Genomic DNA, 27479 nt, shown 5'->3' with positions numbered 1-27479 from the left:
CACGCTCTACTCTGAACAATGTAACTTTCGATCTGAATGCCACAGAAGTCTCTTTAGTAATGAGTAATGTGGTCTTTGATGAGCTGCCTTTTTTAAGGTCACTGGGTTTTCTTTTTTGCGACCACTTCCTGTCATACCATTACCTCTCAACAGGCTCACATTTGTACTGCTCAGCGATCATAAACACAGCTTCTCTGTCTTTCCTGTTACATTACACAACATGAGTTGTTTTTGTTTTATTTTCTTGTCATTGCAAAAACATACTGCAAAAAATGAATTAACTTTTGCTTTGAATAATAATAATACAAATCTGCTTTCTTTCACAGCAAGTGTATGATGGATAATTAAAGTCAGCACTTAAAGCAAATTGCAACTGACTGAATTATCCTTTGGTAGCTTGTGTCTGAAAGTTTCACGTTGTTGCCTCAAGATAATAGCAATGAACTAAAACCACTGAGGCAAATTTGCTTTTTAGAAAGTTTGAAAAAGTCAAACAAGTATTAACAAAGATTTCTTTATTCCACAAATAAAAAACAAACAAACATTTATTGACACTGTAAAGTGATAAAGTATGAGAATGTTTAACCCTCCTTCTTTCATGTACTGGCCTCCTTACAGTGGGGGGCACTAATTATTTGATCCCTTGCTGAATTTGCACATGTCGTCCCTTACAAAGAAAATGATTAAAGTCTCTCATTTCTATGGAAGTTTCATTTTAGTGTAGAAAGGTGAAAAAAAACCCACATTACATGAACGTTGTAAATTCATTTGTACGTCATTGAGTGAAGTAAGTATTTGATACTGTGACGGAGGTGTGGCCCCTGGCTTAGCTGCAGGGGAGGAGTGGTGCAGTGAGCTCAACGGGGCGGTGCTGGGGAGGCAGGTGAGAGCACAGCTGGTGGCTTTTGGACTGATGACAGTCTTTTTCCCTTTTTAGTGAGGTGGAAGACCAGAGAGGAGGGTTGGAAAAGCTGAGACCAGTGCTGACCAGACTGTGGGTTGTTGCATAAAACCCTAAATAAACTTGTGAGCATAACCAGTGTGTGTGGAGTGCATTCTACAGATACCCTATAACCTAGCCGGAATTCTGACTCCCATGGATTGATTAATTGATTAAATGACAGTAAATCAATCAAGTACAGATACTCCTGATCTCAACTCACTATGTGTACCCAAAGAGCCTTCAGAGGACGTCAGAGACAAGTGTGGGAAATCGAGGAAATAAAATATAAAATGACCATCAATCACCCTTGATCTGGATCCGTGCAAGAGGTTGTCTCGTGGGGTGAGGATGATCAGGAGAAAGGTGACGAATTGGCCCAAAACTACACAGGAGGAGCTTGTTAACCATCAATGCACTACACCACAATGGATTGAAATCTTACAATGCCTGCAAGTTCCCCCTTCTTAAGAAGGCACATGTACATGCCTGTTTTAAAGTTAATATCTGTGAACATCTAAATGATTCAGAGGAGGCCTGGCAGAAAGTGCAGTGCTCACATGAAACTAAAGAGAAATGCTGAGTATGACTCAAATATCACCATCCCGACAGTGAAGCACGGAGGCTGAAACATTATGCTTTGGTGCTGTTTTTCTGCTAAGGGTGCAGGACGGCTTCAGGTCATTAAGGGACCAATGGGCAGGGCCATATACCATAAAATCTTGGATGAGGACCTCCTTCCCTCTGACAAAACACTGAAGATTGGTCATGGATGGGTCTTCCAGCATGGCACCGACCCAAAACATACTGCCAGAGAAGTGGCTAAAGAAGGAGCATATTAAGGTCAGGAAGTGGCCTAGCCGGTCTCCAGACCTGAGTGGAAGGAGCTGAGGCGTCTGTGCCAAGAGGCAGCAAAAAGACCTAAAGCATTTAGAGAGTGTCCATAAAGAGGAGTGGGCCAAAACCTTTCCTGGGATGTGTCTAAACCTAAGAAAAGTCTTAGCGCTGTGCTTCCCAACAAGGGTTTCTTCACTAAGTACTAAGTTATGATCAAATACCTATTTCACTCAGTTGCATACAAAATTAAACTACCATAAAAATGTCTTTGCAAAGTGAGCAAACTTAAACATTCACAGTGGATCAAATAATCATTTCCCCTACTGTATGTCAATGAACAAACAAGATAGTCCATTAATGTCAAGTAAAAAAACAACAACAAAATACTTTTGCTGATTAATATATATTATTGCTAAGATCCTTCATTCGGTCAGCAAGTGCTTAGGTTCTTTTGTGCTGTGATGCTGAAAAGTCTTTAGTTAAATCCATTTAAGGTAATTCTGTCTTCATGTCAAACACCAAGCCGTTCTTGTATATCAGCATGGCAAGCTCATTGTCCACTTGCTCAAGGTCCGTAATTTCTCCTTTGGAATTCCTCTGCTCCTCATCTGTAGAGCCGGGGCTCGAACAGTCGTCGCTGCATTCTTCCAAGGTACTCCTGTCGTGGTCTACGTCCTCATCAGTCCCATCGTCCCACTCGTCCCTGAGAACGCGGACATCTTCTGCTTCCTCTGAGACAGACTTTCCCTCTGGATAAAGCTTGAGCAGCGTCAGCTCATCGTGCACCTCCTCTTTCTTCTCTAGGATTTCCTGTTTTATCACATTATCAGAGAACAGATTTAGTAAGTATTTGTAATTACATGGGATAAAGGGTTTTATCAGTTGTAGATATGAAAATGTGGGTTAAAGCTCATTGAAAATATTCTGTGGTCAGACAAATTAAAATTTGAAACTCTTTTTGGAAAACATCGAAGCGGTGTCCTAAAAAAGGAGGGGGACCAGTGTGCACATCTGATAAAAGGACCATCAGTTTTGAAAGGTACGTACAGGTTTTATACATACACACCCTTTGTGTACTGTTTTCACTGACGCAATGAGTTGAGCTCATTTTTGTCTCAGTTGCTTGTGTTTTGTCTTTTTCAATAGGGCACATGTCACATTCGGCAAAAAAAATTTGACAATGGTCAAAACAGTGGTCCACCCATCACTGGTCATGGTACTGTGGCTGCGTACTTCTCTTGCACACAGTCGACAGTTCTGCTTTTTGGTCAAATGAAAAGTCTGTGGTTCTGCCACATTGGCTTTCAATATATCGGTCAGAGTATTTGCTGGAAAAATATTTGGCCAAAGCATCCAGTCATTTCAGCAATGCCCACTTAGCAACCACAGACATTCAACTTTCCATCATTTGCAGTTTTACTTCTTGTTACTGTTTCCCAGACATAGTGCTTTGAGTTCTGCCCTCATAGTTATGTTTTTGACCTAGATGATATTTTTTCTCATGCGTTTTGAGAACTTTACATGCAGTTGACCAAACTCCACATGGACTTTCTCATGCCTTTTATTCAAGAATGGCCTCCGAAAACAACAATAGCTTTTTAAGCAGGTCAAAAAGACTAGTATTTATGTAAGCAACCTGCTGTGGTCATGTAAATGAGAACAGCTGCCTTCACAGTACCTGGGGTGGTTTGGACTAGTCATGCTGGTAACTGAGAAAACAGAAGAGGAACTTGTTGCACTTGAGAGAAATCTGCCTCAGGGCTTTCTGACAGAAAGTCCAACCAAACAGTAAAGAAAAAAGAAAACAATGAAAAATAGAAGTCAGTGAATGATGGTCCCATGGAGTGAAAGCCCCAAGACTAACAGACAGTCTATGCTAACTGGTAACACCGTTGTGAATGGAAGCACATGGGAAAAAATTAGACTCCAAATGCTACACTGTGTGCTTTGGTGTCATTTTGGTTTTTATCATACATAAATTTGAGAATCTGAGAAGGAAAAGAGTTGAAACTGCAGTAAAAACTAAAAATAATGACACATTCTGCAGAAAAACTTGGAAAGTTGCATCCTGTTTTCACTTCTTCTGTTTCTATTACAAAACTGAAGCGGGAACCATCGTTTTGGAGACTACAGCATGCAAAGCGTCCCATAAACGTGAGTATAAAATGGACCAACACATCAACCATAATGCATGGAACATTTTTGTACATTGGTGTTGCGCAGAGCTTTACAGACACCCGTCTACATGTGCTGTGCAGTGGGGGGTAAGTGTGCTTGTCTTTGTGCTTTTGCTGTTACATTTGCTTCGCCTCTCCCATGAAGAGCACAGAAGTATTAACTGATATATTTCTTTGCCGAGTACTGAAAACAATGAAAGCTCTCCAGTGCTTCGAGTGCTGCGGGAGAGTAGAAAAGCACTGTATAAAAATCAGTCCATACCCTTCTTCTCATCTTCTTCTTATCTTTTTAAATTTCTAATTTTTTTCCATGCTTGTTGTGAAATCAAAATTTCTTTCCTGTTCAAGCCCAGCTTTAAGCTAGTTTGCATTGCACCTACATGTAGTTGGGCTACACGCTTTTGGCTTTTGAGGGTTGCATGCAAGCATGCCTGCTTTGGTTACTTTGGTCTTTCACTGTGTAGCCAAAGTCCTGTGCATGATGGAAACACTGTAGGACTGTAAGTCCTGCACAAGGCTCACCATGAGTTCAGTACTATTATACTTTTACAACTCCACTTGACTGAAGGGCCCCTGCACTGTATTTTAATGTCTACATGGACAGAGTCTCATGCTCACCATCTGATGATGATATCTGCATCAAGTGGACCTTCACAAGTGTGTAAATTTGGAAACCATTCATCCATTTTCTTCACTGCAGCAGACTGTCACAGCATTCAGTTCACTGCAGACGCTGCAGAAATCTATCTACCAGTGTCCCCTCTCCCCTCATGAACAATACCACAAGATACTTAAATTTCTCCCCTTGTGGCAGAAACTCATTCCTAACCCAGAGTGGACCCTTTTCCAGCTGCAGCGGCTTAGCCAAGGAGTGTCACTGTGAATTCTCATCCCAGTTGCTTCACACTCGGCCTCAAACAGTCCCAGTGTGAGTGAGAGGACATACCTGATTAAACCATAACAAACCACATCATCTGCAAAGAGCAGAGAAGATATCCCGAGACCACCAAAACAAACACCCTTAACCTCCCCATAAACAGAATCAGTGACATCTGGAGATGCAGACCGACCTCTCACAGTGATTATACAGGGACTGATACCCCATACTCCGACGGACCTCAAAGTGCGCAGTTGAATGCCTTCTCATTAAGATTGCAGGACAAACTCTCACACACACTCAAATATCCCTGAGAGGATGATATTTCAGTAATCAGGGATCAAAAAAGCCAAGCTCTCCACCTCCAATCCACAGAACCACCAAAACACCAACCAATTAGCAAAACTGTTTAAACCCCCAAATTTCTTTGACTATAACTACCTAAATAACCACACTGGGAACGAACATCAAATCCTTAACAGCTGCAAATCCAAGCAACGGCCTTTTACCTGAGTCTTTGATTGATGGGGGATGAAATCTGTAATAACAGGCTTTGGCACAGGAGGAAAAATCTTGACTTTGATCCTAAAGATGAAAAAAACAGATAAACAAGAACTTCATGAGAAACTTTTACTTTCTTAGACAATTAAGAGACACGTCTGATGATCAGAAGTTACATTGACAGTGGCTGCTGACCATGTTTCACTTGTCTTTCACAAGTACTAAACAAACATACTGTATGCATATTGTAGTCTGCAGGTTTGTTTTTAAAATGGGAAAAAAAGTTTACTTACTTCTTCAAGACAACGGTGCACGTTGTTGAGAATAAAAAGAAGACAAACAGCAAGCCGAAACTCAACCACACTAATACGAGGAGGAGAGGAGAAAATTAGTAATTCTGCTAGACCATATCTGATTTTTACAAAAAAATTAGCTCCAAGGTTTGAACTAATATAATGAGTTCATTCTTTGAAATATAAAGTTTGAACTCAACTTTATACTACAGCTCTGTGAAAAACTGTTTCACTTTATTACTTCTTGAGATATTCATGTTCAAGCGTGGAGCGTGAATATCTTGAAGGTAGCAATGACAATTTTTCAAAAACTATATATTGAAACGTATTTGATAAATGAAGCTAAAATCTCACAGCAATCATTACATATGGTAAGTTTGTACCATAAAATATTTATGCAAATCAAAGCTGGTTAGAGACCCTAAGGAAAAAAACCTTGCTAACATATATTAGCTTTACTAAAAACAAATTATTTTAACGTGAGAGTTCGCTCTGATACCATTCATAGGTTTTCCTGGCTTGGTGTTGATGATTGCTGTGGCTTCAGGCCCTTCTCCCACTTGTGTCACCCCAGCTAGGGTGATGTTATATTTGCTTCCAGCCTTCAAGTTTTCCAGGTGGTATGTAGTCTCTGAAGCTGGTATGTTGTCGCACGCTAACAGCCCCCCCCCCAAAAAAAGCAGGGAAAAAAAAGACAAACAATTTCGTTATTACAGTTTGGAAATTTATGTTTCTCAATGTCAGTTAGTGTTTCCTTTTACAGAACTTAGAAGCAGTTAGAGTTCAAAGAAGTGATTTTCACACCTTCGGGCTCATCCTGTGAACTGATTTTTACCCAGCACAGGCGGTAATGTGTCAGGAAGCCTTGCTGGTACTCAAGAGGAATCGCTTTCCAGGACAGGTCAGCAGAAATGTCTGTTTCGTCAAATGTGGCGACCTCCTGAGGTTCCTTCAGCGGTACTAAAATTTAAAAAAAGAATTAAAATAATAATCCTTTTGCAGCAGGAGACAAAATGTGTTGTGCTCAGTGATTTTGATTTGCACTCGATGAGTGTGTGGTGCACGTCGTTTTTTTTTGTTCAGCTTAATGTTAACTGCCTAGAGAACTGGTCTAAACTTGGATTCAGTAATATATCATAATTAGCATGTTAGCTTCTCACTTTAGCAAATCTTGGGAACTAAATTTTACGCATGCTAACTGGCCCACAACTCACAATTAATATGTACTTGAGCAGGTAAAGGGCACTACTTAAAGTTGCAGAACCTAGTCCAGACCAACTGAAACACCCACAGATCACAACACTGGCCCCACAGGTTGGTGCATCATTACATTTTATTACCTAATCGCCCATCAGACCACATGACCTTTACTTCAATCTTTCTGCTGCAAACTAAAGCACTGTCTCACTAATAAGTGGTTTTCTTAAGATTGCACAGCTGTTTAGTACACCTCCCTTTACCCCATTTACACTGTGCGTTAATGTTCTTACTTTCACTGCTAATCTTAGCCTTGTGTTCTACTGTTGATTGTTTATGATTTAAAGTGATATCTGATCACAGTCATCACAATAGTTTACCTTTGCTAGCTAAAACATATTAATCATTGCAGTAATTATTCTACTGAAAGGCTTTTACCTATTTGCTTAATTAAATCAGTCAATTCAATACTTAAATGATGTTGTTGTTCAAACTGACCAAGGTCGGTATCTGCTGCAGTAATTATGATGGCTAGGAGCTGAGAGCTTGCTGAAGGTTGCAAAATTTTGAGAAGAGTCCAACTTTTCAATTTTGCAATGTGAACACAAAACAATCAAAAGCCCCCTCCCTCTAAATACCTTTTCTACCCACAGCGATATAGAAAATGTATTATTATTATTATTAGTGATAATTCCTGGCGATGATGGGTGATTCCCTTTGCTTTTGAACTACGTGTCTCTGTTCTTCTTTAATCCCTAGTGTGAATAAAAATGTATCCTCCCCTCTGTTTTTGAGTACTGCACCTTGAAAGAGTTTACAGCCCAAACAACACCTGAATTCTCTACAAACGTGAGATCTTAGAAAGCCTCACTATCTGGGGCATCTCTGACGAAATGCTATATGCATGGTTTGTTGGCATTGCAGCTGAAGGTGCAGCTGCCTTGACAGGCTGATAGAGAAGAGCAGCCATTGAGTCTTTCACTGCATCAACCAGAATAATTAAAAACATTCATGTCACTGTCAAACACATTACGGAGTTGAGATATTTTTACATAGTCATTGACTCTCAGTCTCCAAAAGTTTGCAGATTATCTCAGTAAAGTGAGCGGGGTCATCTCCCTGCCTATCCTGAGGTTTGTGGGTAATCTTTTAGTTTGCAGTCTGTCTTCAAAGAAGACTGAATCTACTGCAGCACAATATTTATTCATGCTTTTATGCTGAGAGCTTTTTGTGCTGTTGCATTTTATGCATGAGTTCATTATTTCATATTAAATACTGAGATTAAATAGCAAATAGCGTTAAGATAAAAAAAAAAATAGGATTTAATTGTGGTATTAATGTTGTGTTTGAATAAATCACCGACGCCTGAAGAGGTCATTTTGAGCTGGAGAATGACGGGCGTATTCATTTAATGAAAACGTTTTATCATTCTTACAAGTCGTGCCCATCCAACGGCCACCTGGGGGCTTTCTGTGTGCCGTTTGCATGCTCACACTGTGTGGGTACTCAGGCGTGCGTTAGGTTAACTAGTGTGTAATCGGTGCAAACTGATTGTCTGTTTCTTGGTCCAGCGATATACTGGCGACGTGAGTAGGGTGTACCCTGTGCCCAGCCCTAACAACCCTCAACTGGCTAAGAAAATAAACTGATGGATGGATGAATGGAAAAATATTGCAATATTTTTGCTGTTCACTGATGTTTAAGGTCGGACATGTGTAGCTGAAAACAAGCTGTGTTTTTCACAAATCCTGCCGTGACTGAGTAATTTTATTCATGAATCCCCCTTTCAGCAGTCATCTTTGAATATTTTTTTCTTTCTGAGATGTTTATCTTTTAGTCGGTATTGGTTTGACCATTTTATCTCACCACATGACAGAGAAATATCACACAGTAAAAAATGTGCCAGCCGGCCTCGCTCTCCCCTTTAGTTAATCTATACGTGCATGCATGTGCTCTTTAATGTGGTCGACTTGTTGCAGTCCTCCTAGCTGGAAGGGAAAGTCTGTAGAAACCTTGCACATGTATGCTTTCATGAAAGCACTTACCACCTTCTTTTTGATAAAAGAAACACATTTTAACTGTCTGTGGTCTCCCATGTTGACATCTATGTTCAAAGTAGAGGTAACGGATGTAGTCCTTCAGGTCTGTAACAGAAACACAAAGGCTACTTGTCTACGGTGTTTTTAATGCCATCATTTTGAAAACAAGGTGGCATAAACATAAGATGAATGAGAGTAAAATCTTAATCGTTTCATGAACAAAGGGAACAAACTTAAACATACTTAATAGACAACTTACTCTTTCTTACTTCTTTTCTCTTCTTTTTACCCATCTTTCCTGTTAAGGTTATCACATTTTTTGGCACTGGACTTGCATCTTGAAGCTCGTACCACTCAAGACAAGTTCTCCTGTTTATATCTTTATCTGCCAAAGTTTTGTTGCAAGCTGCCAGAGAGAAATTCAGCTTTGTGGTCTACTTGAACATAAATATACACAATATTGATATCTATGCATTTTACACGCCTACCTTCTAAATCTGATGCAGGTTCAGCTGGTACTTGCAGGATTGCCGGAGGAGACACGCTCACATCATTTTTGGCAATAACAGAGATGTTGGCAGCCGAGTACGACACAAATGTATAAATAGTATGGTCGTTGTGATATACGGTCTTGGTGCAAATACACTGCGAAGAATTCGATGTCACATTTCTCACTGCTGCTCCTACTGGCATTGGCTGAAGAACAAGAGGGCGCTTTGTTGAGACAAATGCAGCTTGACCGACTAGACAAGAAAATACTGTATTCAGCTGTTTCAACACTGTCCAGGGAGTAGTGGATGAAAATGAAAATGTAAAAAAAAAAGTGGTAGAAACTGATGGATGAAGTGCCGTTTACAGCCAAGTATTTTCACAAATTCAGTTCCATCCACCGCTCCTGGTCTTTTTGGGGTGATCGTGGCTCAAGAGTTGGGAGTTCGCCTTGTAATCGGAAGGTTGCTGGTTCGAGCCCCGGCTTGGACAGCTTCGGTCATTGTGTCCTTAGGCGAGACACTTCACCCGTTGCCTACTGGTGGTGCCAGTGTCCGGCAGCCTCGCCTCTGTCAGTGCACCCCAGGGTGGTTACAATGTAACTTGCCATCACGTGTGTGAATGGGTGAATGACTGGGCATGTAAAGCGCTTTGGGGTCCATAGGGACTAGTAAAGCGCTATATAAATACAGACCATTTATCGTGAGTTGACTTACCATCCACGTTAGTGTCACCTTTCGAGTGCCATTGAAATGTGTTATTGTCATGGTAACATTAGGCTCATGTACAAGTTCTGTAATGAAAACAAAAAGACTTTTTTGAGATGCATGAATTTACCATCCTATAAGAAGAATGCTAGAGTGGACTGAACAGGGCAGAAGTTACTTGGCATCATTGCTCTGTTTTATGACACAATTTTTAAAAAGAAAGCTATGAGACAGATGGCCTCACATTCCTGACTACAGTACGTTGGTACACACGGAAGTTTATGGTTGACTCAATGAGTGCAAGACGGCAAGGCCCTGTGGTTTCTGAACAAGCCCAAATCATCGCCCTCCCACCGCCGTGCTCGACAGTTGATGTGTTGTTTTTGGTTTTCACCATATGTGTTGCTGTGCATTAGAGGCAAACATCTGTGCCATGTTGTCTGTACTTCTGGTACTCCAGAAGTCTTGTGGTTTGTGATGCAACTTGATGCAACTTTCAAAACCCAAGTCGTGCTGCCCTGTTCTTTTTTGAACATGTAGAAGATGCTTACTGTAGCTGCCTCCACCAGTGTATGAATGCGAGAGTGAATGAATAGTGGCATTGTAAAGCGCTTTGGGTGCCTTGAAAAGCGCTATATAAATCCAATCTATTATTATTATTATTATTACTCCTGGTAGCACTTCAAAACAAGCCATACTTGTCTAGTCTTTTTCTACTTGTACTGTCATGGACTTTAACATTTAATATGCTGACTGTGGGCTATGTTTTTTGACGATTTCTGGGACGTTCACTGGGAAGACTGTGGCAAACACTGGCTGTTGATCTGAGATTACATTTACCAACTTTTGTTTTTTTAGACCTGTTAAGGTCAGAATGATTATTTTTATATCCTGAAACCATCAATTTGAAAGAGGATGTAGTTTTTTTTTCTCCATGTGATAAAAGGCAAACATTTCAATTGCATCCTGTGCAGCATCATTAAATTGTAGTGTAAATATGCATTTCATTCACATTGAGATTCACATTTTCTTTTAAAATCAACACTTCGGTTGTGTATATAACACTAGCTCACCTGCAGGAACCACCACCTGAGACCAGGCACTCCACAGTGGTTTCTTGACCATAGTGGATCGGTGTCTGATCTGAACCTGGTACGCTGAACTCTTCCGAAGGTTTACAACAAAGACCTGGTCTGTTCAGATTGAAGAAAAAGAGAGTTTTGCTCATTCAACTAAGTTTCACTTGGCTAAATGTTGCCCAGAAATACTTGTTGCTGTGCTCATAAATGCATTACTTTGTCCTTAAACAGATGACTGTCTCTGTGGGGGATTTTTAGGGTCTAGGAGGGCTTCACACACACACTAACAAGTGTTACACGTTTTAAGTTATAAGCTTCTATAAACAAATGCCTCACTTGCAATCGTCTTCAGATATTTTAACTCCTATAAGACATATTTGTACTCACGCTGATCTTTATTGTTGTTAATGGTGGTGCTTATTATTCTCTGTAACAGCAAATAAAATTAGGTTAAATAATGATTTGTTTAAAAAAGGCCAAAAATTTACATCTGGTGACAAAACACTGACTCACTTTTCCCCACGGTTCTGTGGGGTGCTCGTCTCGTCTGAACCAAACTTCTGCTACAGCTGGATACTTCTCTGTAGCTATCCAGCTCAAGCTGAGGTTGTTTTTCAACCAGGATGCTGAAATATTTTGTGGTGCTTCATATTTTACTGTTGAATGAAAGCGAAACTTTGCTTAATACACATTTCAACTGCAAAGCAAAATTAAAATGTGGGCTGTGTCAGTTTGGTGAATCAAAATGGATAATCGTGTAATTAAAAAAAGGGTGTCCATTACCTATGTCCTGGAGTACGACAGACGTCTTTGGTGATTTGCATGTGGAGTTTCCTATGTGAGCTTCCACCCAAATCATAACGCTGCGCGACTGAATGAGTTGTTCCTCAACAACATCATGGAAAGTTTCCTTAATGTTCCCAAATTTTGTCTCACTACATAGAAAAACATAAAAGCATTACTGCCCCGGGAGCAGCGGAGAAAGAAACACTTAAACTCAGCATTAAACTCGTGAGTACATTAACACTTTCTCGTCCAGTTTCACTCGTTTGTTTTCCATTGTCTGTTTTCATAGCTTCTTATTTTAGAAAGTATACCTCTTTACATTCTTGCTTGAACTTAAATGAGATGATTGACACCTGTATCACCTGTATCTCTCAGGTAAATATGACTTTAATAGTCAGTTCATTGAGGTTTGCAGGCATGTTTATGCGCAGCTCTCTTAAGGTCCCTGAGGTTAGGTCATTGACTGGGTCATTGAAAACCTTTAACTCCCTTCAGTCATTCTGTTGTAGATCTGCTGCTGTGCTTGAGATCATTGTCCTGTTGCATGACACAGTTCAGCCAGGCTTTAGCTGTCAGACAGATGGCCTCACATTTGACCAGAGATGGGCAGTTACAAGTAATGCGTTACTGTAATCTGATTACTTTTTTCAAGAAACAAGTAAGGGATTACTATTGCAAAAAATTAATTAGATTACTGTTACTTTCCTGTAAGCACACTGCATTACTAAAATGTGATTTTGTTTGTGAGAGTGTCTCATGACACTGACGTACGAGTGTGCGACATCTGTGGTAACAGATGTGTGTAGATTAACAATGGATAATATGGAGTGCGCGAGAGAGAACGACCATGCGGCGTTTAAAGCTTGGAAGTATGACGTGACTTTGAGTTTGATTCTGTAAAAAGTGACAAAAACATTAGCGTCTGCTGTACACTCTGCATGGGAAGAAAACTCCTTCCCATGCAGCATAAAAACCCTAACTTCAAATCTGAACAAGCACCTAGCACGCTGTCATTGGAATGTGAAATTCCCAGAGAAACCCCCGGTATTCTGGGAATCCATCCTACCTCAAAAACCATCCTACTGGTTGTTTCTGTGCATGTGCTGCGCATGCGCACAATACAAAATTAAGTGGCAAGCCGTCTTATCTTTGTGAGTATGAGCTACAAGTATACTTTGAGGGGTGAAATTAAGTGCCAAACCGTCTCGCCTTTATGAATATGAGCTAGAAGCATACTCTGATTGGTAGTTAATTTATGTGGCAAACCGTCCTACATACTTAAATTTTTGCTGGAATTATTGTGTGACAGCAGAAATGTGCATATACTATGTACGGTAGGACACTTTGCCAAAGTAAGATGTTTTGTCAGAAAACCGGATCCCTACACTGACACGACTGCTGCAGCACCAAATGTCCACCGGCCCCACTCCTGCTAAAACAGGTGAAAATTGATTTAGGAGTGGCATGGCTCAGTGCCCATGACTTTTTGATTTTATTTAATTTTTGCTGTGTTTTACTTGCATCTTTACTTGTAAACACAAAAAATGATTTTATTTTATATGATGGAATATGCAGAAAATAGGTTTAAATGTTAAAGAATTTATTCAAGTCAAAGACTGTTGCATATCATTTAATTTTTGCTTGATTCAATGTGCATAAAGTTAAAAGATTAAAACTAATAAAACGAGTTCTAAAAAGAGACTTTTTCATTTGATTCAATTTTATATGATGGATTATGCAGAAAAAATAGAATTGGGCTTAAGTGTCTATTGCTTTATTGTGTATTCAGGTTGTGTATCATCTTGTTTAAAAGTAATTAAGTAATAAAGTAACTAATTACTTTTAAAAATAAGTAATCAGTGAAGTAATAGGATTACTTTCTTGGAGAAGTAATCAGTAATTGGTAACTAATTACTATTTTCACATAACTTGACCAACAGTGCATTTGACTCTAGGATACTTTGGTAAACCGAGGAGTTTGTGGTCAATTGCCAGGTGTCCAGGTCCTATGGCTGCAAAACAAGTGCAAGTCATCATCAGTCCTGCACTGGGCTCTACAGCTCGTTTGGTTTTCAGGTGGCACGTTATGGCCAAACAACTCTACTTTGGTGTGGTCTGTCCAAAGAACATGGTCACAGAAGTCTTGTGGTTTGTTGCAGCTTTAAAAGCCTAAGCTTTGCTGAACCTGGTACGCTAAACTCTTCCGAAGAGCCACAACAATGACCTGGTCTGTTCAAAATGAAAGAGTGTTTAGTACGTGGCTAAATATTGTGTAAATGCCTCACTTGCAATCATCTTCACACATTTTAACTTCTAGTTTCAGAACAAACGATAATTTAGCTCACCTGGTGACCTGGTCACCCTGGTGACCCTTCCAAACAAGCGACACCTGCATACATTTCTAACGCGGGACAACTTGTGCAGTTTCTCAAAGCATTGCATGGACTGACCTTGGAGGGAATTTGTTGGGACGTTCACGCCTAAAAGACTAGTGTGTATCAATACCACTAGATCACCAAAATGCTGAAATGTTGGATTTTGCAGAGGTGCTCGCACATGCTGATGATCAGTTAATCGAGGGCATTTATTATAGGGTACTAGCTACCCTCTTATTTCCAATTGAAGCAGTAAGTATTTGGTATTTAACAGGACTGTGAAAACCTTCTCTTTCACATGACAGTATCCCCTCTCTATGCTAATCCTGAAATCTGGTATTCTTCCAGTTTCAAAGCCATTCATCAGGTTTTTCTCTTTTTCATAACTCTGATCATGAAAAGACTTAACCGGTCATGTAGGCTCTCCTTCCATTTTAGTAGAAGTAACTTTTCTTGAAGATCTATCAATATGTAGTTTGGCAGTGCAGTTTCACTCATGATGACAGAACAATGCAGACACACAAAATTTCCTATGTTGCAAAAGTGCTTTTGTGCATTTTTTTTTCTAATCTGAGGCGTAAAATAAAAGTTGCATAATACTTCTATTCCTCTCACATCCGCACACTTGCTTGTTCTGAGGTGAATGCAAATGGGAGCGCAAACTGTGCTACTAACGTTAAACGTCTCAGCTGCCAGCAGTGCACACCTCTTTGTTTTTTTGGTTGCAAGAGTGAAGGCATGGGTCTCCCAGGGTAACTGTTTTTCATTGTTGCTGTTGCAGTTTGCGCATGATGCACAGAAGCCAAGCAATGCACTGCAAGTGTTTAAGTCACTAATAAAGTGTCAATGGAAAATTGTACTTAAGTAGTCAGTATAAGCTTTTAATGATATAAGTTTACATGTGATAAAATACTGCATGATGACCTTTTTATGACTTAGACTGTTGTCGACTACAAGACTTGTTCTGCTTTATAAATTCTTTGCCACAGCGATAATAGCTGAACAAGCAGTTTCACTGGAGAGCTGGACACTTTTATCTGCGCTCCCTAACAAGAAGAGGGGCCGCGTCCTTCAGAATCACACACACATACACTTGCATACGCACATACTTTCCTCTGTCTATGAGCAGACGTATTCACTGTTGTATTATTTTTGTATATAAATAAAGACAAGTGCAAGAACAGAGCGCACATCACAGGGCCCCCACTCTGGTGTGAGCACTCTGTGACCACCCTTGCAAGTAAAAACTGCAGCGTGTGTCTTTCTACTCTCTGACTCTCAGCTGAAGACGTGTCTTTTAGAATAAATCTCTTGACATAAAGTAAAATGTAAAAACTGAATACAGGTGTTTCTAATGTTTGCAGTCATGAAAACACCAGCTAACAGTGTGTAAACACAGGCTGTCAGACTTAAAATGATAGAATAAGTTTGCTATATTTAAAATGCGCTCATCATAAAATAGAAGCTGAATCGGTGACCTTAAATTGTTTTCTCTGGGTTTCGCTGTTGTGGAAATAAAAAATGAAAAACAAAGAGGACATAGCACTGACATGACCTCATTTGCTTTATTTTGATTACATGTTATGAAAGCTGCCCTACATAGCTGACCTAAACTGTTTGAAGGAGTACAGCCTCTCAGATCATAAATTCATTTTGTTCCAGTGTCACGTGAAAAACTCACGATTTCTGGGCTGGCTGAAACCCTCACGGTTTCTCACATTCTAACATAACACCTCTGGCTTGCAGCACAGTTGCAGGTGTTGCAGAGTGGTATCAAGATCCCACCTATCCCCTGGCTTTCACTATGAAACATCAAACGACCCAACCAGTTGTTCACTGTAAGAAGCTGGATGTCCAGAAAGCAAATGTCAGAAATATACAAGATTGTGGCAACTGGGCTTCATGGGCCCATTTTTAAAAAGAATATCACACAAAGGTTTACAGTTTATGTGTAGAATCAAGTATTTTTCACAGACTGAACATCTTTATGGACACATCAGTAACAAAGAGCTGAAACTGAGCAATACTCACTTAAAGTAAAGCTCAAACGTCATGTCGCTTTGAGTCGTGGTCATGCTCCACTCGCACGTGTAAACAGTAGCTTCAGCTTTTCGTCTGAAGCACTGAGGACTCGAGGGAGCCTCGCATGCAAAACCTAAGAAGAAACATATTTGAAAATGATGTAAACTGATGTCATCGGGTGGACCTTTGATTTGTCTGGGTTATCTTTGCCAGGTTACCCCAGAAACCACACATCACTTTAGAGAAAACAGCTTCAAATGTCCCATTTCAAGCTGGAATTTTCTTGTACTATTTACATTTTTTGAAATACACCTGTAAGTGAACACTTTCTTTCACTCTTCTCACTGTTTTGTTGTCCTACATCTAACGTCTAAATCATTATTTGTCACTTTACCTCACCTTTACAAATGCAAATTTCACACTTACATTCTATTTGAATGAGTTAATTTGTCAAATACATTTTAAACCTAAAAGCCAACACTTCAGAAACGCTGCACACTGCGGATGTGAACTGCAAAGTGTGGAAACCACACACTGCTGATAAGATAACCAAAATTTTGTGGCTGATGTTTTTACTAAGTTGTGCTATTACTTTCACGCATGTAATTAGCATTCTTGAAGGTGATTTGATATAATCAGAATGAAGTTAATCTCAAATCCAAAGCACAAAGCCACTTAAATGAAGGTAAACTTTTTAAGGTCATCAAAGAAGAAAGGTTTTCATAGATGTATCTACCTTTGCTGAGAGTCGTGAGGAACATAAACATAACGTATCCATGTAGTGAGCTCCTGTTCTTAAAAAGTTCCATGAGGTATCGTGGAAAGTCTAGAAAGGTGATCGTTCTACAGTTTGTGAGAGTCCATGTAGATAACCTGCCTTCACTTGTATTTCTCCGAAATGTCACAGAATGTCTCGGCTTGTTTCACTTCATATGAAGAGCAACAAAACCACAAGCGTCAGGGGTGGGGGAAGGTTGTGCTCGTCACAATGGCAGTCATACACAAAATACTGTATACTGTATGACTCACTGAAATCATTTGTTGATTTTTACATTTTTTATTTTCCTGCCACCGTTTTCTGCTGTCTCCAGACTGCACATCAAAGAAAAACTAGTGGAAAGTCTAGAAACTAGAGCAACTGATTCACCACACCTACATCCAGTGTCTTGAATCAGGTGAGAGGGAACCTTTCTGAATTTTACGTGTGAGGTCTAAACCCACGTCGACGTGTAGAAGTGTGCAGTCATTAAAACCTCCTTATATCTAACGCTAACCTTCCTGCTGTGTGTCTGTGTTTGTGTGTGTGTGTGAGACTTTTGAATCTTTAAAAACAAGCTCCAGACAAACAACTTCCTGTCTGTTTCCTAAAAATAGTGCAGGCTTTTGCACAGGTGTAAACGTTGCATCTATTTTATTTGAAAAAGCAAAAAAAATTTGATAAAGACTGAAAGATTTCCTTTGAAAGGAGCGTGTGACACCGTCAGCTTAACTGCACATGTATGTGCGTTAATAATAAAATTAAAATGTAAAGTTTCACTTTGTGAATCCTGTAGTTGCACCTATACTGTAACAGTATAAGAAGCTGAATCATTTCATTTACAGTCAGCAAAGAAACAGATTTCCACTCAAATTAAAAAAAATCATACAGTAAAGTCCAAGGATTAGAAATATGTCTATAAATAAAGATTTAATAATAATATTAAAGATTGGTGAAGACGATGACATACTGAGTGATATAAAAAGAAGCTCTGTGGGTTGCAGGGTCCTGCATTTTTTCCTGTAAGAAATAATCTGGAAATTCCAGATTATATGATTCCAATCTGGACAAATTTTAACCATTTCAGCAGTAAGACTCTATAGTAATACACTCTCTCATAGGTATGGTATATAATAACGTACATTAAGCTTGTGTTGTCCTGCATAATTGTTTTATTTTCACACAACTCCTCCCCATCTTATATCCTCATTACTTTAACTGTTTCCCATTTATCCAGTTTCATAACGAGTTCACTTTCATTTTGAAATGGTGATTCACGGTCACACGTACAGCACAGTGAAAATAATTTGCCCCCTTCTTGTCACGCTTCCATGTTTCAGATCATCAAAGAAATGTTAATATTAGACAAAGATAATCTGACAATCTGATAATCTTACTTATAGAAACATTGTGCTCAGCTTTGAGAGACAAACACAACCTGACACAATATGCCTTTCACAGATACCTACAGCTGAGATCATATATTGATCGTGAGTGCAAATTGTCCGACTTTACAGATGCTGAGTCGCATTTTTCCCCCCATCCTGAAGAATGCTACAACCATGACCCCTACTAAATCTATTTCCGACCTATACAAAGCTCTCTCTAGTGCCAGCGAGGATAACACTTTATACATTAAAGATAAATGGGAAAGGGAATCAGGGATTGATATTTCTGTGGGGGAGTGGAAAAATATTTGGTCCTGCCAGTGATCCACATCCAGTTCCATGAGCTGGAGGGAACATGGCTGGAAGAACATTATTAGACATTTCAAGACACCATATCAGGAGAGATATAAAAGTGCTCATATGCATTCTGGAGACAATGCGGCTCGACTGTTGCTAATCATTTTTGTGTCTTTTGGGACTGTCCCAGGTTAAAAAATTTCTGGATGGCTGTCCAGGCCTCCTTAAGCACAGTCTTTAACGCTCAAATACCTCTAGATTTTGAGGTTCTATACGTGGGTCTGGTTTTTTTATTTTATTTATATAGCACATTTCTAGATAAGGGATCACAAAGTGCTTTACAAGGTATAGACACAGATTAAAAAGACGAAGTACAATCAAAAGTTAACAAAATGCAATTTTAAAAAGATGTGTTTTTAGCTGTTTTTTAAAAGTAATCAGTGAATCAACAGATCTTAAGTTCTGAGGAAGAGAATTCCACAGTCTGGCGGCCACAGTAGCAAAAGCTCGATCACCCCTAGTTTTCAGTCTCGTATACTGAATAACAAGTAGGCCCTGACCACAAGACCTCAGAGACCTACTAGGGGCATAGGGCTGTAAGAGTTCAATGATGTATGATGGTGCTTGTTCTTGAAGAGCCTTAAATGTGAGAACCAGAATCTTAAAGTGGACTCTGAATTCGACAGGGAGCCAGTGTAACTGTATAAGCAGCGGTGTTATATGTGAGTATTTCGATGTTTTCGTCAGAAGCCTTGCTGCAGCATTTTGGACAGTCTGCAGACGCTCCAGGGAACTCTTGTTTAGACATGTAAACAGTGAATTGCAATAGTCCAGTCGTGATGAAATAAAAGCATGAATAACAATCTCCAGTTCAGTATGAGCTATTATGGGGCTCAATTTAGAAATATTTCTTAAATGATAAAAGCAAGACCGAACCAGAGATTTGACGTGAGTATCCAATGTAAGAGCAGGATCGAAGGTTATCCCTAGGTTCCTGATAGATGGTTTCACAAACGTTGAAAGGGGACCAAGAGCATTCATTATGCTGGGTACATGTCTGTCTGGAGCACATAACAGGACTTCAGTTTTATTTTCATTTAGTTGGAGGAAATTGTCGGCCATCCAACCTTTGATGGTTTCCAAACACACATTTAAAATCCGCAGTTTAGAAGCATCTTCAGGTTTAAAAGATATATATAGTTGGATGTCGTCTGCGTAGCAGTGGTAACAAATATCCTCAAAAGGGGTCAAAATATGCTGGAGAGGAAGTAAATATATTGGATAATATTAATGACCCCGACAAGAGCTAACTTTATTTGATCTCTCTGTGACTTGTACTTTTGTCTAATTTCTGACCATTGTTAATCTGGACGATCAGCGGAGACAGATGAGGCTTGAGACTCCAGTTCCAGCTTACGCAGCCTTACTGCTTTATCTGCCTCTATCTCCAACCTTCTGATCTCGAGCTCTAATTAAGCTCGCCTGACCCGAGCCTTCTCCTCGGCCTCCAAATGGAGCCGTGCCAGTTGCACTTTTAGCCGGGCCCCGTCCCGTACTTCTGAACTTCCAGAGTTCAGAAGCACGGGCCTTGGGCGCCAGCTGCAGGCCCAAGGCTGGAGCCGAACAATCACTCCCTGATAACGACTGTGTTATGACTGTTCTTCCCATCCCATGCAAGGCCACCTGGGTTGGCTGGAAGACTGTTTACTTAGCCTGTCGGGGCGAAGGACACTGTCTCAGCTGAACTCTGGACACACACACACACACACACACACACATACACTGATGTGCACACACTGATCCCCCCTCCCTTTCCAAACGGCTTCGATGCTTGTGCCCTATACCGGGGAAGATGGCAGTCAACTGGACCAGCGCAGACATGCTGCAGGACCGGATGCGCTGTCTACACCGGCTCTCTCTTACCCTTTACCCGCCCCTGTTGCTTGTCTTGTGTTTCTATGGTGTATTGATAGTCATGTGCTTTTGTGCTGAGGTGTTTTTTCTGTTATCAAACTGTTCTCCCACTAGGAGCTCAGTCTGAGTGGAGTTTTTTTTCTCCTCCTCTTACCTCATGTAGTGTATTTTCGTTGTTTTTTTTTTCCTATCAGCCTACCTTTCTGACATGTCTCCCCAATGTGATGTTTGTGTAAAGTTGGTCAGAAGGTTCCTTTGTAAGTCCGCATGCGCCATTAGCGTGCTGCCTGCTGTAACCCTGATTTCCCTCGGGATTAATAAAGTATTCTGATTCTGATTCTGATCATAGCGAGGGAGCGTGCGCAGTGTCTTCCACCCCTCATCTCCCACACAGTCATGACCAGAACCATCTTTATGGTCCCCCTCAAATGAGGAAGTTTGACTAGGCTCACCAGAGACCACAGGCATTTCTGGCAGATCAGGGACTTGCATTAGACCAGCTTGTCTACTACCCGCGCTTTCAGGTCACTCTTACGGAGTGTTTTAGGGACCTGGAGCTTAAGGAGTTCTGCAATTTGCAGGAATTTGCAGCAATTCACAGCAATTCACACTTGCGGCAGCTATCAAGGAGCACAACAGACGGAGCTTCTAAGAAATGCTCTAAGCAAAATGCAGCCGATATGGTGCTCACACAGGGAAGAGGGCAGAAGGAAAAAATAAATGTAGCAAAACACACGTTCTTATGGGGAAAAGGAGATCCTGGACGAGCCCCCCCTCTGCTAGGCGACAAGAGGGGAGTAACATACACAAGCCCCCACACGAAACTTGAGTAAAATAAAGGTTTTTTTGCCTTACCTTCTCTGACTGATTTATGGTATAGGAGGACACCTACTCTGTATCTGTTTTAGTATAAGAGCCCTTTGTTTAGGCGGACCGCTGGGCTCCTAGCACCAGCTTTGGGGAGTCGTTCACAGGGTCACATCTTGACCACACACACACACCTGCGCACACATACATACACACACACGCACACCTACACGTATACACAGACTGGTACTCTTTGTTCATATGTATGCCTGTGTAAGACGTCATATGTTAATGAACCTATACATATTCATTTAAACACAATAAAGAGCAGTGCTACGGGGGAGCTAACTGAGAGCGACTGTGAAGCCTGCAGTTGTGGTAGACCGGTCACTCCTGTGAAGCTTTACCACTCAGCCCCCTGTGGCTTCTGCTCCGTGGCTGCTGAGTGACCCCTCGTCTGGGGTTCTCCTCAGCTCTTCCCAGGAGGATGGCATGGTTCCCCCTCTGATGGTCCCCCTCATTATGAAAGCACGGTACAGCCTCGGTGTAATGTCAGCAGTTTTTGGAGAAGTAAATATGAGAATATAAGAAATATATGACTAAAAGAGACAAATATATGCAGTGGATTTCAAAGGTTTTGTCACTCTTCCCATAAAAGCAAAAAAAAGTTTAATTAGCTGTCATTTGAAGTTGGTATCCTCGTCCCTGGTTTTTAGTTCCTGTCCTGAGTTCTTGTAATCATGGTTTGTATTTGGTTTCACAGTTGATCCTGTGCTCTTGTTTCCTGTTTGGAATTTCTCTGTTATTTCAGTATTTTATTAGTTTTACTTCTCGTAACATTTCAAATCTTTGGTTTCTATTTTATGAATATTCTTGTGCTTAGTTTCAGTTTTGCAATCATGTCTTGTTACTCATCCTCTGTGCTTAGATCCAGTGTGGACCTTACCTTAGTGTACACTGTTTTGCCTTTGGACTTCCTGTTTTACTTTGAAGGACAGTTTTCTTTAATGCCCTGCATTAATGTTACTTTGTGCCTCTGCTTTTACCGATTCCCTGAGTCACCCGTATCTCCTTTTCCTAACCCCTTTTCCTTAAAATTGATGATGTTTTAATGAAGGTTACCTTTCGTTTCCATAAGCCTGGCTTTGGTCCTCTCCATATCCACACTGTAACAGATCTGCTCTCAGCACTCCTGCTATTTTTGGAAGACTCCCTGATGGACCTAGCAGTGGGTGAAAACTAGAAACTGTGGCCCGTCATTCACAGGCAGCAGGGAGACTTGCAAAGGCTGCTAAAATGAGACATCAGGATAACAGGTATATGGATTCTGCTGAAGCCCAGAAGAAGCTCAGGAACTTTGTACCCAGATTGTTCTGAAGATGTTAAATGAATCGATGATTGAGGGAGCACCCACTTCCTCTACACTGTTTCCATTAGACTGATGGATGCTTGCTTCTTGTTAAAGGAGGTTGAAGTGCTTCTCTGTGACCCATCAGTTTGTTGCACCTCACAGCTTCATTCAGCATCTTTCTCTCACAGACCGTCGTTTTTATTACATGTTGTAACACAACTTGACCAGCAGATGGCGGGTTAGAGGCAGTTTCTGATGTGCTTCAATTGTGGGCATGGTTATATTTTGGAACAATCAGAGTTATATTGTTTTAGTTTGTAAATGATAAGTTTAGAACACTATGTGATATTAATTTGTCACTGCACTTGAGAACATGCTTCTCAATCATTATATTTAAAAATCATGAAAACAGTGCTAGCCTTTTCCTTTTTTCTTTTTTTTAAAGGAAGCTGATTGTTAGATTAATTTAGTCAGTTCCTTTTGTGTTCTCAGTCTGATCCTCTGGTCTTGTCTTTGTATTTTTGTCTTTCATGCTCCCTGGTTTTGTTATGCCAAGTTAATCGTGTCTCGCAGTCAGTCATGTCTCTCTTCCTGTTTTATTTTGGTGATTCTTTGTCTCCGTGTCTTGTGTGTAGTTTAACTTCCTCCACAGTCATCGTGTGTTTTATCCTAAACTGAGTTCCCACCTATTATTATCCTGTGTGTGTGTGTATACTGTGCGAGTCTTTCCCTGTTCTTTTTTTTTGGTCTTGTCCAGGTCCCTGTGTTTTCCTAAAAAATCCTTCTTCTTAGATTTGCTGCTCTAAAATGCTATTCTTATGAGTTGATACCATTAAAACTGTTTAGCCTTGTCCTTCATTTGGGTCCTATATCTGCTCGCCAGCACAGCCGCGTTAGGCATGTAAATGTAGATTCAACTATGTTCAAAGTGAGAATCAGAATGGGGAAGTGTGAGGGGCTGGGTCTGTGTGTCACGGCCTGGGGGGTCAGCGGGAAGCTGATCAGCCTTTTCTACCATTTCTTGTCTCTCGTTCTCTCTTTCCACCTTTCTGTCGCCGGGGCGGAACTCATTGTGGGTTCACGCCCTCGGCCCACGCCCACGGAGGAGGAACACACCTGATGCCCATTAAGGCGATCGGCTTTTAAGCCAGGAGGAGACTGCTGGTCTTTGCTGGATCATTGTCTGCCATATGTCAGTGAGAGTCAAAGCCACAGCACAGCTAAGTTGAGAATCTATTGAGAATTTTGTAATTAAGCCCTGTTTCCTGTCTACAGACCTCCTGGATACCTCCCCTGTGTGAATCTTTGTGTCGAGTGTGAAGAGTGGACCCACGGTCGTGTGCGAAGAATCGGAGAGCGAGTGATCACCCCTTGGATTTCCCTGGAGCCCCGTCCCCCACTTTGTTGTATATAGCACTGCCCTGCACGACCTGTATATACACCCGGTGACTTCTGTAAATAAATTCTTGTGTGCAGTCAATCCTGGAGTCCTGCGCTTGAGTCCCCCACGTTGCACCGTAACACTCTGACCCAGCATTTTGTATTATTTTTTTATTGTTTTCTTATTTTTACATTGTGTTCTATCCCTGTGCTATTCTTAAGTTAAGGGTTAATGAGTTATTTTATGTTATTGGGCTATTTATGAAATTATGTTAAGTCTTAGCATTATTATTGTTACCTTGAGTTGCAGTATAGTTTAGGTTCTTTCATGTCTCTATAGTTACGAGTCTCTTCATGTCCCCTGGTGTAAGTCTGTCCCAGTCTTCTGCGTCATGTATTTTCTGTCTGTGTCTTTTCATGTTGCTCATGTCATGTCCACGTTTCCTGCTTTATTTTGAAAGAGCCTTGAGTTCTTGGTTCCTTAGTTTTAGTTATTATGTCTCATTCTAGTCAGCTGTGTCCTCCTGTGTCTCCACTTCCCCTGATCACCTCATGTGTGTATTTAAGTCCTCTGTCTAGTAGTCCGTGTTACCTTCCCCGTGTCCAGTCGTAGACGTCATTGTGTTCTTAGTACTCACAGTTTTCATAGCATTCATTGTCGTCATAATCTAGTCACAGTGTCACAGTTTATTCATAGATTCCTTAGTTTTGTCATTGCCTTCAGTTTAGTTGCTTGCTCAAGTTTGTTTCATGCTTTGTTTTATGTTTCACGTCACATCAGTCCCTAATGAAAACTTGCTTTTTGTTTAAAGTTAATTCTGCCTCCTCTCCTGTGTCCGTGCCTGACCAACCACCTGTAAGAGGTGCAGAGCATGGTCTAAAAAAACATAAAATATCCAGTGAGTGGCTGTTTTTTGGTAGAAATCCTTTGCTGGAGATCAGAGGAGGATTTCTAGACTGCTTTGAGCTGATAGGAAAGCAACACTAACTCAAACTACACTCGTTACATCCAAAGCCTGCAGAAGAGCATCTCTGAATGCACAATGGAAGCTTGAAGCAGAAGACCCACAGCATCAAGCACCCAGTCAGCAGAAATCTTCCTATTCTTAGCTGAGCACTCCTGTCCTCTATGGACGGGAAACTGAGGCTCACACAGGCTCATCAAAACTGGGCAACGGATGATTGGAAAAATATTTTCTGATCCAATGAGTGTTAATTTCTGCTGTGACATTCAGACAGTGGGATCAGAATAACATGAAGGCATGGATCCACCAATGGTTCTGGTGGTGGTGTAATTGTGTGGGGTATTTTCTTGGTTGGCGACTGTGTGATGTTGTCATGCCAATGTGGACCAAAAGCTCTGAGAAACATTTCTAGCACTTTATTAAATCTACGCCATGAAGAATTAAAGCAGGTCTGAAGGCAAAAGTTGGTCCATAGCATTAGGAAGGTGTAACTAATAAAGTGTCCAGTAAGAGAATGATGCAACACTTTCATAACATATTCATAATACTAATCTGTTACCAGGTTTTCTACATAGTTTCATCTGTTTTGCTTACGACTGCTTGTATTTCATGATCTGCAGCTGCTATTATTCCTCTGCAACAACCTAGTTTCCTCGCCTAGGTCCTGTTTTTTTCTCTGCATATTAGCACATATTAGCATACTGGCTTGTTTCTCAAGAGCGCAGACTCACAAAATAATTGAAATGAGGTTGAAGGGTAGATAAAAAGCTGTGTTGTTGTCACTCACAGCCACAGGAGGGCAGTGTCTTCTTAAAGTTTGGACAAAAGAGCGAAACCTCTTAGTCTCTTTTTGCTTCTGCAGTGAAGATTTACTGCTCACTGGAAAATGTTTAGAGTTTAGAGTTAGAGTTGTTTACTTAAACTGACATGGTTGCTCTGAGATGTCAAGGACTTTTTTGCTTCCCATTAGAGCGCGAGAGGAACAAAAGCTGCAGTCGTGATATGGAAACTGACAAGTAGACCAATATTGACAGGTTTGTGGAAAGGGTGATGGAAATAAACTAAAATAGTTCACCTTTACTGAGGTGAGTATTTCAGGAAAAAAAATAATACAGTGTTAGAGGCTATGCCAACAAGAAGGTAAATCTCAAGTGAACAAAACAAAAAACAAACAGAAGCTCGGTCAGGAACAAGAAGGCTAAGGAGCAGCAGGTACAGGAAAGGGGGGTGGCAGCATCCGAAGCAACTGACAGAAAACTCAGTAGTTGTGGCAAAAACAGGCAGGAAAGACATGAAGAGAAATGTATTTTTTTTTAACTTTCATTTTATACTCCCATTTTATCAGATTTAAGGCATATCTTGTAAAGCTGTCATCATAAATCTGGAGGTTTGCATGTTGGCTTGCATTCAAAACCACCAATATTAGTAGATAAACTCATTTAATTCAAGAACACAGCTAAGAGAAACTTGCAGTAAGCTTTCTCTGGCAGTATAATCCAGCAGCAGAAAATAATCTGAAATCTGGCTTTCAGTATGAATTCTACTGGCAATGATTTATAGGTAGAAAAAGGTTATCTTGAGGCCGTAAATGAAATGAATTTCCCCTTTTTTGTGTGAGATTCACTTTTCTGTTTGACTTACTGGGGAAAAAAAAAAAAATCAAAGGTGTAGGCAGTATTTCAGAGGTGTGAAAACCAAACCTAATACTGGATGAAGGAAAATGTTTTTATGAAAAGGAAAGTTACGCCTTATCAACAAAATAAGATTTGATTAGAGATAAAAGAATCCGTTTCTCAGGAAAGCAAAACACTTGATCAGCTGTTGCCCTTTGTTTGAATGGTAAACACTGAGTTTTTCCGTAATTGTTCAAGCAAATGCTTGGTTTTTTAAAACCAGGCCAGGCGCATGTAACAACTATGCACAACGATCGCACAGTCAATCCATCCACTCCATCCATTTTCTTAATTGCTTATACGGTTCAGGGTCACAGACAGGCTGGAGCATAATCTCAGCTGTCATTGGCTGAAAAACAGGGCAGGATACACCATGGACAGATCCAGAGCCAGTCCATCACAGCACCAACTGCACACTCTCTAACTCACATCCATGGCATCAATTTCAGCCGACAGTGGAAAAACATGCAGAATCCATGTAAAAGGGCACCAGCCAGCTGAGAGTTGAACTCTGAGCCTATTTGTTGTGAGGCATCAGCATAAACCACCCAAATACAACTGCACTTGCATATCCATAAACTTAGAAGTAAGAGTTTCCACTTTAGATAGCAAAGCAATTAGCTAGAGC

The 27479-nt window shown here is 40.6% G+C and overlaps 1 protein-coding gene across 2 annotated transcripts; it reads right to left on the bottom strand.

The window, feature by feature from the left end:
* Window positions 1–498: 498 nt before the first annotated feature.
* On the bottom strand, window positions 499–17245 carry il12rb1 (interleukin 12 receptor subunit beta 1). 2 transcript variants are annotated; one of them, XM_040033274.1, is made up of 15 exons: window positions 17056–17245; window positions 16329–16452; window positions 11920–12071; window positions 11650–11792; window positions 11524–11563; window positions 11131–11250; window positions 10067–10143; window positions 9350–9557; window positions 9121–9267; window positions 8868–8966; window positions 6430–6585; window positions 6125–6280; window positions 5626–5695; window positions 5341–5416; window positions 499–2587 (listed from the first exon to the last, which is right to left on the bottom strand). In XM_040033274.1, exons 1-15 carry the CDS (start codon window positions 17126–17128, stop codon window positions 2267–2269), a joined length of 1962 nt encoding a protein of 653 aa, XP_039889208.1. In that variant the 5' UTR covers window positions 17129–17245; the 3' UTR covers window positions 499–2266. The 2 variants fall into 2 exon arrangements, with proteins under 2 accessions (XP_039889208.1, XP_039889216.1); XM_040033282.1 differs by lacking the exon at window positions 17056–17245 and having other exon boundaries at window positions 11920–12097; window positions 16329–16438.
* Window positions 17246–27479: the final 10234 nt, after the last annotated feature.

The sequence above is a fragment of the Simochromis diagramma genome, unplaced genomic scaffold, assembly GCF_900408965.1.
Source record: "Simochromis diagramma unplaced genomic scaffold, fSimDia1.1 OVJJ01000334.1, whole genome shotgun sequence".
Classification (NCBI taxonomy): domain Eukaryota; kingdom Metazoa; phylum Chordata; class Actinopteri; order Cichliformes; family Cichlidae; genus Simochromis; species Simochromis diagramma.
This window is presented reverse-complemented; position numbering and strand designations above follow the sequence as displayed.

Coding starts and splice junctions, on each gene's coding strand:
- il12rb1 (XM_040033274.1), bottom strand. CDS start 17,128: ATGGAACTTTTTAAGAACAGGAGCTCACTACATGGATACGTTATGTTT. Junction 8,967..9,120: donor GAGAAAAGAAGTAAGAAAGA/GTAAGTTGTCTA, acceptor TTTCTGTTACAG/ACCTGAAGGACTACATCCGT. Junction 5,417..5,625: donor TGCACCGTTGTCTTGAAGAA/GTAAGTAAACTT, acceptor TTTCATCTTTAG/GATCAAAGTCAAGATTTTTC.